Raw genomic sequence first — 14,527 nt, 5'->3', positions numbered from 1 at the left:
CATTCATGCACTTGTTAATCTTCATTCTCCATCATACTTACTGTTCTGATAGCTGTAGCTTTACAGTAAGTCTCGAAGTCACTCAATCCATGTCCTCCAACTTTGCTCTTTTTTTACATGATTAACTTTACATATTCTAGATCCTTTGCATTTCCTTATAAATTTTATTATATCTACCAAATTTCACTATATCTGCCAAAAAACCCTACTGATGTTATAATTGGGATTGCATCGAATCTATAGCTTTATTTGTAGAGAACTGATATCAAGCCAATTCTTTTATCCATCTCACCCCATCCAAAAACATGGTATAATCTATATGCTTATTTAGTTACCCTTTAATTCCTACAAATATACTTTGTAGATTTTAGCAGCCATGTTTTGCATATATTTTGTTGAATGTATTCATAAGTGTTTTGTGGTTTTTGATGATACCTGAAAATTTAAAAAATTTATTTTCCAGTTGTTTCCTGCTAGTATCAAAATACAATTGATTTTTATATAATAATCTTGTGTGCCATGACCTCGCTAAATTATCTTATTAGTACTAATAAAGACAGAGCGGTCGGTGACAGCCCGGAGGGCCCTTGCCCTGCGCCCGTGGCTGAGTCGGACCGACCCAGATTCAGACACTGAGGGAGGAGCAGCTGGCGGAGAAGCAGAGATGGACTTCCTGCGCAATTTCTTCTCCCAGACGCTTAGCCTGGGCCCCGAAGGAGCGTCTGCTGGACGAGCTGACCTGGGAAGGGGTGGCCCGATCATGCAGAGTGAGCGCTGTCGCAGAGCCATCTGCATGGTGGGAGCTGGAATCTCCACATCCGCAGGCATCCCCGCCTTCCGCTCTCGGTCCACGGGCCTCTACGCCAACCTGGAGAAGTGCCACCTCCCCTACCCGGAGGCCATCTTCGAGCTTGGCTACTTCAGGAAACATCCGGAACCCTTTTTTGCCCTTGCCAAGGAATTCTATCCCGGAGGGTTCAAGCCGACTGTCTGCCACTACTTCACGCGCCCGCTGCAGGAGAAAGGGCGGCTCCTGCGCTGCTACACGAGAACATAGACACCCTGGGGCGAGTGGCGGGGCTGGAGCCCGGGGACCTGGTGGAGGCCCACGGCGCCTTCCACACGTCGCGCTGCATCAGCCCCCTCTGCCGGCGCGAGTACTCGCTGAGCTGCATCAAAGAGAAGATCTTCTCGGACGTGATTCCCAAGTGTGAGAAATGTCAGAGCGTGGTGAAGCCCGACATCATATTTTTCGGCGAGAACCTCCCAGAGCGTTTCTTCTCCTGCATGCAGTCAGACTTCCAGAAGGCGGACCTCCTCATCATCACGGGCACCTCCCTGCAGGCGCAGCCCTTTGCATCCCGCATCGGCAAGGCGACCCGCTCCACCCCGCGCCTGCTCATCAACAAGAAGACCGGCCAGAGGGACCCTTTCCTGGGAATGATGCTGGGCCTGGGAGGCAGCATGGACTTTGACTCCAAGAAGGCCTACAGGGATGTGGCCTGGCTGGGTGACTGTGACCAGGGCTGCCTGGCCCTCGCCGACCTCGGATGGAAGAAGGAGCTGGAAGACTTTGTTCGGAAGGAGAATGCCAGAATAGATGCCCAGTCCGGGTCAGGGGCCCCCAACCCCACCACTTCGACTTCCCAGAGGAAGTCCCCACCGCCTGCCAAGGAGGCGGCCAGGACCACCACAGAAGGGGAGAAACCCCAGTGACAGCTGTACCTCCCAGGAAGGACACCCAGCTTCTCGGGGACAGCTGAGCCCAAACCAACCCTGGCTCCCCTAACCGGCAGCTCTTGTCTGGGGCACTCAGAACATCCCCCAATCTCTTAACCACTCCCTCCCAAAACTGGGGTCCCAGCTGCCCCCCACCCAACAGTCTCTAACATCTAGAGCCAAGTCTTGAGCAGCCTGTCTCTAACAGTCCATGGTCTCTAACCACTCCAGGGGTAAGGAGAAAGCGCCCTAATAACTGTCCCCAGGGGGCCCCAAAACTTCTAACTATCCCAGGACAGGGAGCTGAGAGCCCCCCACTCTCTCTACTATTCCCAGGGCCTCTGGCCAAATATACCAAATCTAACCTCCTCCGGGGGTGGGGGCCCTCCACCTATAACTCACACCCAGCAGGGAGGGGCGGCTCTGAGCCTGAAGGGCTCCCTAGTCTCTGCCTTCAACTCCAAGTGGGTGCTGGGCCCCCTCCACTTGAGACCCACTTCCCACATGGGGAGGCCAGAAGACATCGCTTATTGGAGACAAATTAAAAAGAAAAACCACACACACACACACACACACACACACACACAAATAAAGATACCTTAGGATTTTCTACATAAATAACATATCATTCACAAATACAGATGGTTTTATTTTTTCTTTTCTAATCTTTGTGCATTTTATTTCTAATTCTTGCTTTTTCATAAGATAGACAAAATATTAATTTTATAAAAAACATAAGAGGGATTGAATTTTGTTAAGTCTTTTCTGTATTTATTTAAAAGATCTTTTATTTATGTATATTTTTTAAAGCATGTACTAAAACCTGCCTAAAGCAAAAACTCAAACAAATTTAGGAAAGATCCTTTGCTTATTCAGTCTATCCTTTACCCACAACCATCCACCATCGCTATAGCACCAAGTGGCTTTTGCACAAGACCACCGTCTGGTTCCCAAGTGGCAGAGACGGGCTCAGACACAGACCTTCAACTTTCATCAGCACCACTGTGTCCCCAGACTGGTCAAACAGAAGACTTCTCACACGTTCTTGGGTTTTTTCCTCTTTATTTTTATGGATAAAATGCAACATACATATCCTACTTAACAATACAAGCTGATGGGACAAAAGAATCAATATTAACTTCTGAGATGGGATAAAACATTTAACATTGGCATTTTCCAGTGACATATGATTTTTCAATCATATTAGTTTTAAGGAAGTAGTTGGAAAATGCCTAAGATGTTACATTTTAAATTAAGTGTGTAAAACTGTTGAAAATGCTTGAAAAAACATTTTAATCCCATGTCATATTATTTTTTATTAAGTGACATATTTATGGAAAACAGTTGAAAACTGCCTGTCAGAGGAACAATTTAATCCCGTAATATATAGTCTTTTAAGGCAACTAAAACATTTGTGAAGAATAGTTGAAATATGCTTGCTAGGAAGAAGAAACATTTTAATCTCACTTTATTATACTTTCCAGTCAAGTGAAATACAGGGATAGCAGTGGAAAATACCAGAAAGAAAAGATATTAATTCCTACTCCTAAAAACCTGCATCTCCACATGGTTAGAAACACAAGACAATGACTAAGGGACATGAATTCTATCCGAATATACCACAGATCACAGTTGTGGAGTATTTTTGGTTTTAAAGCTTTTGCTAAAAATATTTTACATCATTAAATGTATATTATTAAATGCACATTGAAAGCTAACTGAAGTGACTTAAATAATAAGACTCAGGGACGGTTTGTAACAAAAATTGTTAAAATCCATTAATTTTCTTTACCAAGAAAGGCAAGTGAGGTAGTTTATACTGTGTATACATTGTAAAGAATTGATATTCCAGTTTGTTCAAAGAGTGATGATTCTAAGAATCATATTCCCAAGTGAGCTGCTTAACAAAGGCGTCCTCTTTTGCACAATGCAGGAAAAAGTGAGCCAGCTTTATGACTTTTTTGGAATAACTATTCCTAAAATGTTAGCTTCCTCTAATACTTTCCTGGAGGGTACGATTTTCCCAGTTGTGTACCAAGAGCACTAGAGATGGGAGGGCGAGAAGCTCTAAGAAGCATGCAGAAGTGCGGTATTTGTCCTTCTTCTGTTTGCAAATGTATGATTCATTTTTATGGATTATTGAACTTTTAAAAAACTCTTGATAAAGCAAAAATTCTTTCAATATTTAGGTGACAGGTATTTAAAATTTTTTATTGTGGGGGTTTATTCCTGAGAATAAAATTAGTAAAAATAGCCTCTTTAACCATACTAATGAGTCTGTGTGTCTATTAAAATTTTTCTCTAACCAATTAGTTAGCCCTGTGATTAAGAACAGTAGTTATATCCAATGATACTGGTATTGACATGGCTGTCCATATTATATAGCTATTTGAAAGTTGTCACACATTCTTGAATAAACTGAAGTGATTATAATTATTGACTCAGCTAAGTCTTTGCCATTTAAAATCACACAAAAGTGGAGAAGAAACTGTACCTGTCATCTCTTAGGCATTTATTTGAAACTAGGACAGGTTGGAGTAAATCTTAAAACCTTCAGAACTTATGCATAGGTTCTAATGTGTTTTCAGTCAATAGAAATAAAAATTCCCAAATAAAAAAGTAAATAAACAGATCTATGAAATTTTGATATAAACACAACAGAATTTAACTATGTGAGCGGAAATATAATGAGAAAAATCAGTTGGTTTTCATATGTACACAGAAGTGTAAGGTGGCTATTTGAAGAATTTCTTCCATATGTGGGCATAAATTGCTGCCATCATATGGGATTGGCAACTACATAAAGTAAAATGTTTACGTCTGTTGTTTAAATTGCAAAAATGATAAAATCATTCTTTTCAGACTGGAAATCCATTATGCAAACTCACATGCCACCAATCAGCCATATATTAAAAACTGATGAAATGCAGGAATAAATACAAACATTTTAATGAGTTTTCAGGCAAAGGAAATAAAAATTATCAAATAAACAAATCCAATGAATGGATCTTTGTGTTTTCTATAAAAAATATAACAAAATCCTAAAGGCCAGAAAACACAATTATCTACATGTTGAATATAAGCAATGTTTTGTATAGACATCACGGCATAATGTAGCATATGAAAGATTTCTTCTACATATGGATGGGCTTAAAATATTATAACGTTATGTTTTGAGACTTAGAAGTAGACAAAAAATGTTTTCTGCATTTGTGAGCAACTTTCTCTATTGTTTGAATTGCAAGAAAATCATTTGGGCCTTGAATCTCATTAAAAGTGATATAAATTTATCAATGTCTCTATCTGTGGATTCCAAGCCAAAGTATGTATCTGGGATAAATGAGAACTCTGTATCCATTTCTAGCCAACCCTAGGACTATATCTGTAATCTCAAAATGAAAGGCAGAGCTGTCCAATCCCTCAGCACATTTGCTCTAAATTAGAAATGCAAGGACTATGTGTTCTGGACATTGCAAGCCTGGAAAATGGCTCTGCAGGAATTTTGAGAGTGAGACAGTTTAACTTATCAAACATGCACCTGATTTTAAAGACTTATGCTAATCCACAGTGGTTGGCCATGTCCATGATTTATGGCAGAAGCAAAATCTGCTTTTACAGCTTATAAATCTTGGATATAGCAGTATTTCTCAGAAGTTCTGCATTGTTAAATTGGCGCTGCGGAAGTGACCATCTACAGCATGAAATATAAAAAATGATATGTTGGACAGAAAAGGAAATCTGTGCCTGGCATATGGAAAGACATTCATTGAGCACCACAGCCATAATGAGAAAATAGAAGCTCTGTGAACATTGATTACAAAGGCTAGCAAAGCGTAAGACACACTTTGTGAAGCTAAGCTTCACTAGAGGGACCTGTGCTCAGAAGAGAATAAGCTTTTAAAATACCAATTTTCAACAGTCAATGATAGAGACAAGTTCATTTGCACCAGAATGCTGATGGCCATGGTACAGTATGACGTCCGTTAACAATACGGTTTCTTCAAACGGAAGTTCTTCCTCCTCCAATGCAGGAGTGAGAGCATAAATATGGTCTGTTTCACTTTAGAAACTGATTTTCTTTGGAAGGCAGATCTGGATAATTTTGCAGAGGAGAAATTAAGGCTATTTCTGGCATTCTTGCTCAAAAAGGTCAATATACGTATATAACAAAAAAGGGTCTCTTTCACCTCTCGTGTTCAGTAGCATTGGCTACATAAACAAGTGTTGCTTATCCCCAGATACAGGGAGGGCCAAGTTCATTTCTGCTATGAAGTCAAAATACTAGAAATGATTAGAGTTCCACGTTTGAGACTGGCCTTTCTTCTGGAAGGACCAAATCCCCTTTCCTTTACTTTGATCAAAGAAATGTCATGAGGAAATTTCAGTTGAAATGGTGAACCGCGGCGCTCCTATTCCACAGTTCACGTTGGCGATGTCCGTCACTCAGGGCCGGAAACACCGAGAGGGCTGCGGGGACACGCACGGCAAAGCAGTGCTGTTCCTTCCCCACTAAATGTAGGATCCTCGTGGCGTACAACACACGGTAGCAGCCATCCTGAGGGCATTTCAAAGACTTGCTTGGGGCTTAATCACCCACTCTGCTTGAGGATTTGCATGATATACATCCAATATATAAGCATCTGGATCCAAGCAATGCTGTCCTAAAAGAAAGATAAAATTAATATTTTTAATAATGCACATTTCTCTGCATGTGTGCATGAGCACACGTATGTGTGTGTTATAAGGTTCAAATAAGGCCAATATAGTTCTATCAGCCAAAAGAAAGCAGACACATTTTAAAGTTTCTTTTAATATTTTTCATTTTTTTATTAAAAAAAATTTAGGGAGTAGAAGTGTTTTTTGTTCTGTGGATAAACTGTATCATGCTGAAGTCAGGGCTTTCAGGGTACCCAACACCAGAACAGTGTACACTGCACTCTTAGTAAGCCTTCCTCCCTCCCTCCTTCCCTTCCATCCCCCGCCCCTCCCTCCCTGCCTTCCCTCCTGTTTCTTTCTTTAAGCCTGTGAAGAACAGGTACTTCAAATAAATCTCATGTGTAATTGTGAAAAAAACAGACGTATCAACCATAGGCAAATTGTTTCCTAGCTTCGCCACGTCAACTAGAAAAATATGGCAAGCACTTGTTTCGGGTATAAACTCATCACTTCTATGCTAACACATGTCCTCTAATGGTTTTACACACATTAACTTGACGGGGGCTAGAGAAGTTCCAAATCAAGTTCATTTTAGGAATAGTCATTTTGTTTCTTTACTATGGACGCAATACCTACCTACAGGCAGGAAATCCGGAAATGGTAACAACAAAAAGATCATTCCGTGGGACAAGCATACGTGAAAGGCTTCATGTGCAAGTGTGCCTGAAATGTATATTAAAGTCTCAAACAAAACTACCGAGATTTGCTCGTGCACTTGGCTTGCTTGATTCATTAATTTATCCAATATTTATTGTAAGTTATTATGTGCCAGGCACTATTCTAGGGCTGGGGGTACAGCAACGTGTCAGACAGTCAAAAACACTCCATAGGGGCAAAAGGCAACTAACAAATAAATTCAGTATATATAAAGTACGTCCGATGTGATAAGAACCTTAGAAAAAAGCAAAGCATGGAAGGTATGTGGGGGGTGGGGCGGTGAGCCAGGAAGGTCTCACTGAGCAGGTGACCCATGGACAGACCTGGCAGAGGCGAGGGAGGCAGAGCATGCTGGGAGGAAGAGCAAATGCCAAGGCCCTGAGGCCCACCGTGCCTGGTGCCTGGACGTGCAGGTGTGGCGTCTGCAGGGAAGCCTGGCGCTCAAGTTTGAGCGGCATCTGCACACAGGTGTGTTTAGAGTTGCCCGATGGACTGGGCCCATCCAGGAAGTTCAGTGTGAATAGGAAAGAGTTCAAGGACCGGGCCCTGCAGCTCTCCAACCCTGAGAGGCTGCGAGGACGAGAAGTAATGGGCGTGAGGGACTCCCATGGCGCAGCCAGTGAAGTGGGAGCAAAGGCAGAGGCTGAGGGTGTCCTCGAAATTGGGGGGGAGAAAGCGTTTCTCAAAGAAGGGAAAGATCGCCTCGGCAGTCCTAAAATCAGACTTGAGTATCAGGTTCCACAACACGGGAGTTGTGGTGACCTGGGCAAGAGAGCGGTTCCACCCGAGTGCTGAGGGGTAAAGCGTGACAGAGAGAAAGGCAAGACAGAAGGCGCAGTGTACACAACTGAGTCAAGGACTTTTTGCTTCTGAGTGGAACAGAAATGAGAGTAGATGGAAGGGGGTCAGGAGAGAGTTTTGTAAAGATGAGAGAAATTACCAGAATTTTTTTATGCAGATGAAAATGCTGCAGTTGGCAGGGAAAGGCTGGCGAGGCTGGAGGGAGTGGAGGGGCCAACGGAGCAAGACCCTGCCTAGGCGGGGAGGGGAAGTCGGGGGCCGGGCCCTCTGCAGGAGCAAGGGGAGCACGCGGGGCTGTGAGGGCGTCCACAGACTGAGGGGGAAGAATTCTCTTTAGCTTCCTCCCCCTTCCCCTACCCAGGGAAATAGGAGGAATGAACTTGGGGTGACAGTGAAATCGGGAAATTAAACAAGAAGGCTGGCGTGCTTCTCAAAGTTCTCATCATGTCTTCTTTGTTTTGTGTGTGTCTAGGAAGATACTTTCCAACTTTAAGGGTCACATTGAAAAGGCCCCAACGTCTACTCCAAAACAACACTAAAATATTCTCACTTAAATTTTGAAAATATTTTAGAAAAGTCATGCAACTGTTCTTACAGGAGATTAAAAAAATCAGAAACTTACTGATTTTGAATTATCTAAGAAATGTGTAAAATATGTACCTTTACAACAGAAGCATATTTGTTTTACAGTAACCAGAGAATTTAGAAGTTATCACAGAATGCTTACCTATGTTTCCTCCAATTTCATATAACCTTTGGTTCTGAATCTTAATACATTCTGATGAACCACGACTAAGAAAAAACAAACGAGAGAGCAATATAATTTTAAACTTCTTTTATGATCTGGCAACAAACAATTCATTCTACATTGATGAAACATACTCCACGAAACCTTACTATGACTGCAGTTGTGATAAACACAATCATTTTTCTGTTTGACACAGACAAGAAGCTGAGGTCCAGAGAGGATGGGACAGTTCCACACCAACTTGGGATGCTACAGTGCAACGTGACAACCGAATGGGCCCTAGGTTGTCATGATCTGCAGCTGTTAGCTCCATTTAGGACACATCAGGGCTGGCCAAGGAGCAGCTGGGTGTTTTTGCTTGCTTGTTTATTTGTTTTGTTTTTTCAAGAGACAGGGTCTCACTCTGCTGTCCAGGCTGGAGTGCAGTGGCCCAACAATAACACACTGCAGCCTCATTCTCCTGGACTGAAGCGATCTTCTTGCCCCAGGCTCCTGGGTAGCTGGGACTACAGGCGCACAGCACCATGCTCACTTTTTCGTAACTTTTTTGTAGAGACAGGGTCCTGCTATGTTGCCCAGGCTGGTCTCAAATTCCTGGCCTCAAACAATCCTCCTGCTTCAGCCTCCCAAAGTGCTAGGATTACAAGCTGAGCCACCGCACCCAGCCCACAACTATTTAATGCTGCCTTGCCATTGGCCACATAACTCTCTGGTTTCATTTCTGCATTTGCCAAAAGTTGAATGGAATCCTGTCCTCAGCCCCTGTCACATTTCTAAGCTTTCCTAATGTTTTGCAAACTGTCTAAGGTTGACTTCGTTGCAAGTCTCTGCTCTATAATAAAAGCAAGTCAGAGAAAACAATTGCCCCACTTAATTTTTCCACCCCAGACTAGAATGCTGGAGTCGGAGAGGCTGAGAGACCGTCACTGATCGCCATCCCAATTCAGGAACGACATGCAGCTTGGTTACCTCAAAAAGATTGTCCTTGCCTCTCTATTGTGAGGAAGAAGCACATGTGCCCTCTTTTTTTGTTTAATTAAACTTCTTGAGATAATTATAGATTCACAGGTAGTTGTAAGAAATAATACACGCAAGAAATGTACGCCCTTTACCCAGTTTCTTTCAATCTTGAAAAACTCTAGTGCAATATCATGACCAGAATGTCGGCACCGATTCAGTCAAGTTACAAAGCATTTCCACTACAAGCATCGCCCTGTTGCTGTTTTATGGCCACATTCACCTCCCTCTCCCCATCCCACCCTGCCCCAATCCTGTATCCCTGGCAATCACCACCCTCTTCTGTGTTCCTATGAATTTGTCATTTCAAAACGTTATACAAAACACACAGCCTGGAATCTTTTTATATTGGCTTTTTTCTCACTTGGCATAAATCCCTAGAGATTCACCAAAGATGCTGCATTTTTATTGCTGAGTACTATTCCATGGTATAGATGGACCACAGTTTGTTTTGTCGTTTACCGGTTGATGGTCCCCCTGCCTCGCTGCCCAATTTTTGACTGTATAAATAAAGCTGCTATATAAGCATTTGTGTACAGGTTTTTGTGTGAACATACTCTTCATTTCTTTGGAATAAATGCCCAGGAGTGTGACAGTTAGGTCATATGGCAGTTGGATATTTAGTTTTATAAGAAACTGCCCAACTGTTTTGTGGAATGACTGTACTATTTTACATCCCCATCAGCAATGGACGAGAGATCCAGTTTCTCTGTGTCTTTGTCAGTATTTGGTGTTGTCACTATTTTTATTTTAGCCATTCTCATAGGTGTCTAGTCATACATCATTGTGGTTTTAATTCGCATTTCCCTAATGGCCAATGATGCTGAACATCTTTTTGCATGTTTATCTCTTTGGTGAAATGTTCTGTTCATGTCTTTTGCCCGTTTCCAAATTGGATCCTTTGGCTTTTTTTCTTTTTACTGTTGCATTTTGAGTGTTTTATTTATATACTCTAGATGCCAGTCCTTTGTTGGATATGTGGTTTGCAAATATTTTCTCCCAGTGTTTAGCTTGTCTTTTCATAGTATTCACAGAGTCTTTCACAGTGTAAGTTTTCAATCTTGGTGAGGTCCAATTTATCAATTTTATCCCTTATGGGTCATGATTTTGGTGGCAAGTTTTAAGAACTCTTCATTAGCCCTAGATCACAAAGATTTTTCTCCTATGTTGTTTTCTAAAAGTTTTATAGTTTTGCACTATATGTTTAAATTTGAAATCCATTTTGAGTTAATTTTTATATAGGTGTGAGGTTTAGATCAAGGGTTATTTTTTGCCTATGGATGTCCAGTTGCTATAGAACCCTTTGTTGAAAAAGCTCCTCCATTAAACTGCTTTTGTACTTTTGTCAAAAATCAGTTGCATAATTCAAATTCACAGAGAAGAAAACAGAAGAGTTGTTACCAGTGGCCATGGGCAGGAAGAAACTGGCACCGAGTGTCAGTGTGGGATTATAAAAAGTGTTCTGGAGGTGAAAGGTGGTGATGGCTGCACAACAATGTGAATGCACTTGATGTCACTGAACTGTACCCTTAAAATGGTTAAAACAATTTTATGTTATGTTTAGTTTATTATAAAAAATTTTTAAAAAATCAGTTGGGCGTTATTTATGTAGGTAAATTTCTGGGTTCTCTATTCTGTTTCATTGATCTGCGTGTCTGTCCCTACACCAATACCACACTGTCATGATTACTGTAGGTATACAGTTGACCTTAATATTTAGTACAGTGATTCCTCCTACTTTATTCTTTTTCAAGATTGTTTTAGCTATTCTAGGGCTAATGGAAGATTAAGCCACTATAGTAAGGCAAGAAAAATAAATAAAAGGCATGCAAATTGTAAAGGAATAAATAAAACTGTCTCTATTTGCAGATGACCTGTCTTTAGGACATAAATTCCATAAAATAAAATTTTTTTAAAAAGGAAGGCCTCCTAGAACTAATAATTTAGTTCAGCAAGGTCACGGTATACAAGATCAACACATAAAAATCAATCACATTGGAACATGTGGAAACCAAATTTTAAACCAAAAGCAAAAACACAATACTATTTATAGTCACTCCAAAGTAAATTCTTAGGTATAAACTTAAGTAAACATGTACAGGATCTGTATGTTGAATGTTACAAAATGCTGGTGATAGAAATCAACAAAGACCTCCCCCCCCCAAAAAATGGAGAAATATACCATCTTCATTGATTGGAAGACAATCGATGTCGTAAAGATGTTCCTTCTCCCCAAATTGATCTACAGGTTTAATGCAATTCCTATCAAAATCTCTGCAAGATATTTTGTAACCATGCACAAGCCTATTCTAAAAATTTATATGGAAAGTGCTAGGATTATAGGTGTGAGCCACTGCGCCCAGCCTATTTATCCTTTTTATAAAAAGATTTTATTTTTATTGTGGTAAAACACAACATAAAATTTACCGTATTAGCCATGTTTAAGTGTACGGTTCAGTGGTATTAAGTGCAATTCATAATGTTGTGCCACCACCACCAGCATCCATCTCCAGAACGCTTTTCATCTTGTAAAACTGAAACTCTGTGGCCCATGAAATAACAATTCCCCATCCCTCCCTTCGCCCCGGCGCTGGCAACCACCATTTTCCTTTCTGTCTCTATGATTGTGACTACTCTAGGTACCTCACACAAGTGGAGCTATACAGTGTTTTGTGATTGGTTTGGTTCACTCAGCATAACGTTCTTGAGGTTCATGTGTCCAAATTTCTTTCCTTCTTCAGACTGAATAATATTCCATTATATGTATAGACCTCATTTTGCTTATTCATTCATCTGTTGATGGAGGCTTAGGTTGCTTCCACATTTTAGCTCTTGTGAATGATGCTATGAACATGGGAGCACAAATATCTGTAAGGGTCTGCTTTCGATCCTTTTAGGCATATACCCAGAAGTGGACTTGCTGGATCATGTGGTAATTCTATTTTTAGTTTTGTGAGGAATTACCATACTGTTTTCCACAGTGGCTGTACCATTTCACATTCCCAAAAACAGTGCACAAGGGTTCTGATTTCACTACACCCTCACCAGCACTTGTTATTTTCTGTTTTTTTTTTTTTTTTTTTTTTTGATAACAGCCATCCTAATGAGTGTGGTAATTCCATTTACTCTCAGTTCCTTGAATTAAAAATAACTTAGGTTAAAGGAGGACCACTGATACATGTACAGATTTCATTTTTAAAGTAGAAAAATAACCCTGATATTCTAGTACAACTAAACTTCATCTATTTTACTCCAGAATTATTGATATTTTACAATTAAAAAGTGGTAGTTTTTTTTTTTTTAAATTGGTAGGACCCTGGAAAAAATTTTTAAACAAACTTTAAATTTTAGATGTACAGAAAAATTGTGAAGATTGTACAGGCAGTTTCCGTATGCCCCACACCTTGTTCCCCCTATTACAAACATCTAACATTAATATGGTTACAATTAATGCACCAATATTGATGTGCTATTATTAAGTGAAGTCCATACTGTATTCAGTTACCTTCATTTTTACCTAGTGTCCACTGTCTGTTCAAGGACCCCATCCAGGATTTCACCTTTAGTAACTGTAGTAAACAGTATCCCTCAAATCCACACCTGCCCGTAAGTTCGATATTTTGACCTTGTTTTGAAACATGATACTTGTAAGTAGTTAAGGATCCTGAGATGAAATCATCCTGCATTCAGGGGGCTGCTGAGATGAGTAGAGATGATGTTAAGATGGAGGAAGAGACTGGAATGATGAGTCCACAAGCCATGGAGTGCCAAGGTTGCCAGCAACCATCGGAAGCTAAGAGAGAGGCACGGGAGAGTTTCTCCCTCAGAGCTTCCAGAAGAAGCCAACCCTGCCAACACCTTTATTTCGACATCTGGCCTCCTGAACTGTGAGAGAACACGTTTCTGTTGTTTTAAGCCACCCAGTTTGTGGTAATTTGTTATGGTCGCCCTGGGAAACTAACACCGTAGTCTTGTGTCCTTGGACTGCTCTTGGCTGTGACAGTTTCTCATATGTGCCTTGTTTTTGGTGGCCTGAATAGTTTTGAGGAATACTGGCCAGGTATTTTGCAGAATGTTCCTTATTTGGGATTTGTCTGATGTTTTTCTCATGTTTAGGTTGGAGTTATATGTTCTCGGGAGGAAAACCACAGAGATAAAGTGTCATTTCATCATATCTTACCAAAGGCACACACTATCATCATGACATATCACTGTTAGTGTTTACCTTGATCACCTGGCTGATTAGAGTTCTTTTTTTTTTTTTTTTTTAGATAGAGTCTCACTCTGTTGCCTGGGCTAGAGTGCCGTGGTGTCAGCCTAACTCACAGCAACCTCAAACTCCTGGGCTCAAGCAATTCTTCTGCCTCAGCCTCCCAAGTAGCTGGGACTACAGGCATGTGCCATCATGCCCGGCTAATGTTTTCTATATATTTTTAGTTGTTCAGCTAATTTCTTTCTATTTTTAGTAGAGACGGGGTCTCGCTCTTGCTCAGGCTGGTCTCGAACTCCTGAGCTCAAGCAATCCTCCCGCCTCAGCCTCCCAGAGTGCTAGGATTACAGGCGTTAGCCACCACACCTGGCCTGATTAGAGTTCTTGACTATAAAGTTACATTCTCCCTCTTTACTTACTGTACCAAAGAAGGAAGTCACTCTGCATAGACCACATGTAAGGAGTGGGGACCTCCCACCATCTAAAAATGTAATTGTCAAGCCAGGCACAGTGGCTTATGCCTGTAATCCCAGCATTTGGGGTTGAGGCGGGAGGACTGCTTGAGGCCAAGAGTTCAAAACCAGCATGAGCAACACAGTGAGACTCCATCCCTACAAAAAACAAAATAGAAAAATTAGCCGGGCATGGTGGCATGCACC

General features: G+C 41.3%; 1 protein-coding gene and 1 pseudogene across 1 annotated transcript in view; one reads left to right on the top strand and one right to left on the bottom strand.

The window, feature by feature from the left end:
• Positions 1–603: 603 nt before the first annotated feature.
• On the top strand, positions 604–1,774 carry LOC138383387 (NAD-dependent protein deacetylase sirtuin-2 pseudogene; annotated as a pseudogene).
• Positions 1,775–6,185: 4,411 nt separating this feature from the next.
• ARHGAP28 (Rho GTPase activating protein 28) overlaps positions 6,186–14,527 on the bottom strand; it is a 170,509-nt gene continuing 162,167 nt past the window's right edge. The window contains exons 17-18 of the mRNA XM_069468255.1: positions 8,621–8,685; positions 6,186–6,380 (exon numbers count right to left, since the gene is read on the bottom strand). Coding sequence (XP_069324356.1) covers positions 6,286–6,380; positions 8,621–8,685 — 160 coding nt within the window. The 3' untranslated portion in view covers positions 6,186–6,285. The remainder of the gene's footprint in view (positions 6,381–8,620; positions 8,686–14,527) is intronic.

This window comes from Eulemur rufifrons, chromosome 5, assembly GCF_041146395.1.
Source record: "Eulemur rufifrons isolate Redbay chromosome 5, OSU_ERuf_1, whole genome shotgun sequence".
Lineage (NCBI taxonomy): Eukaryota > Metazoa > Chordata > Mammalia > Primates > Lemuridae > Eulemur > Eulemur rufifrons.
Note: the sequence above shows the minus strand (reverse complement) of the source record. Positions and strands in the feature narration are given on the sequence as shown.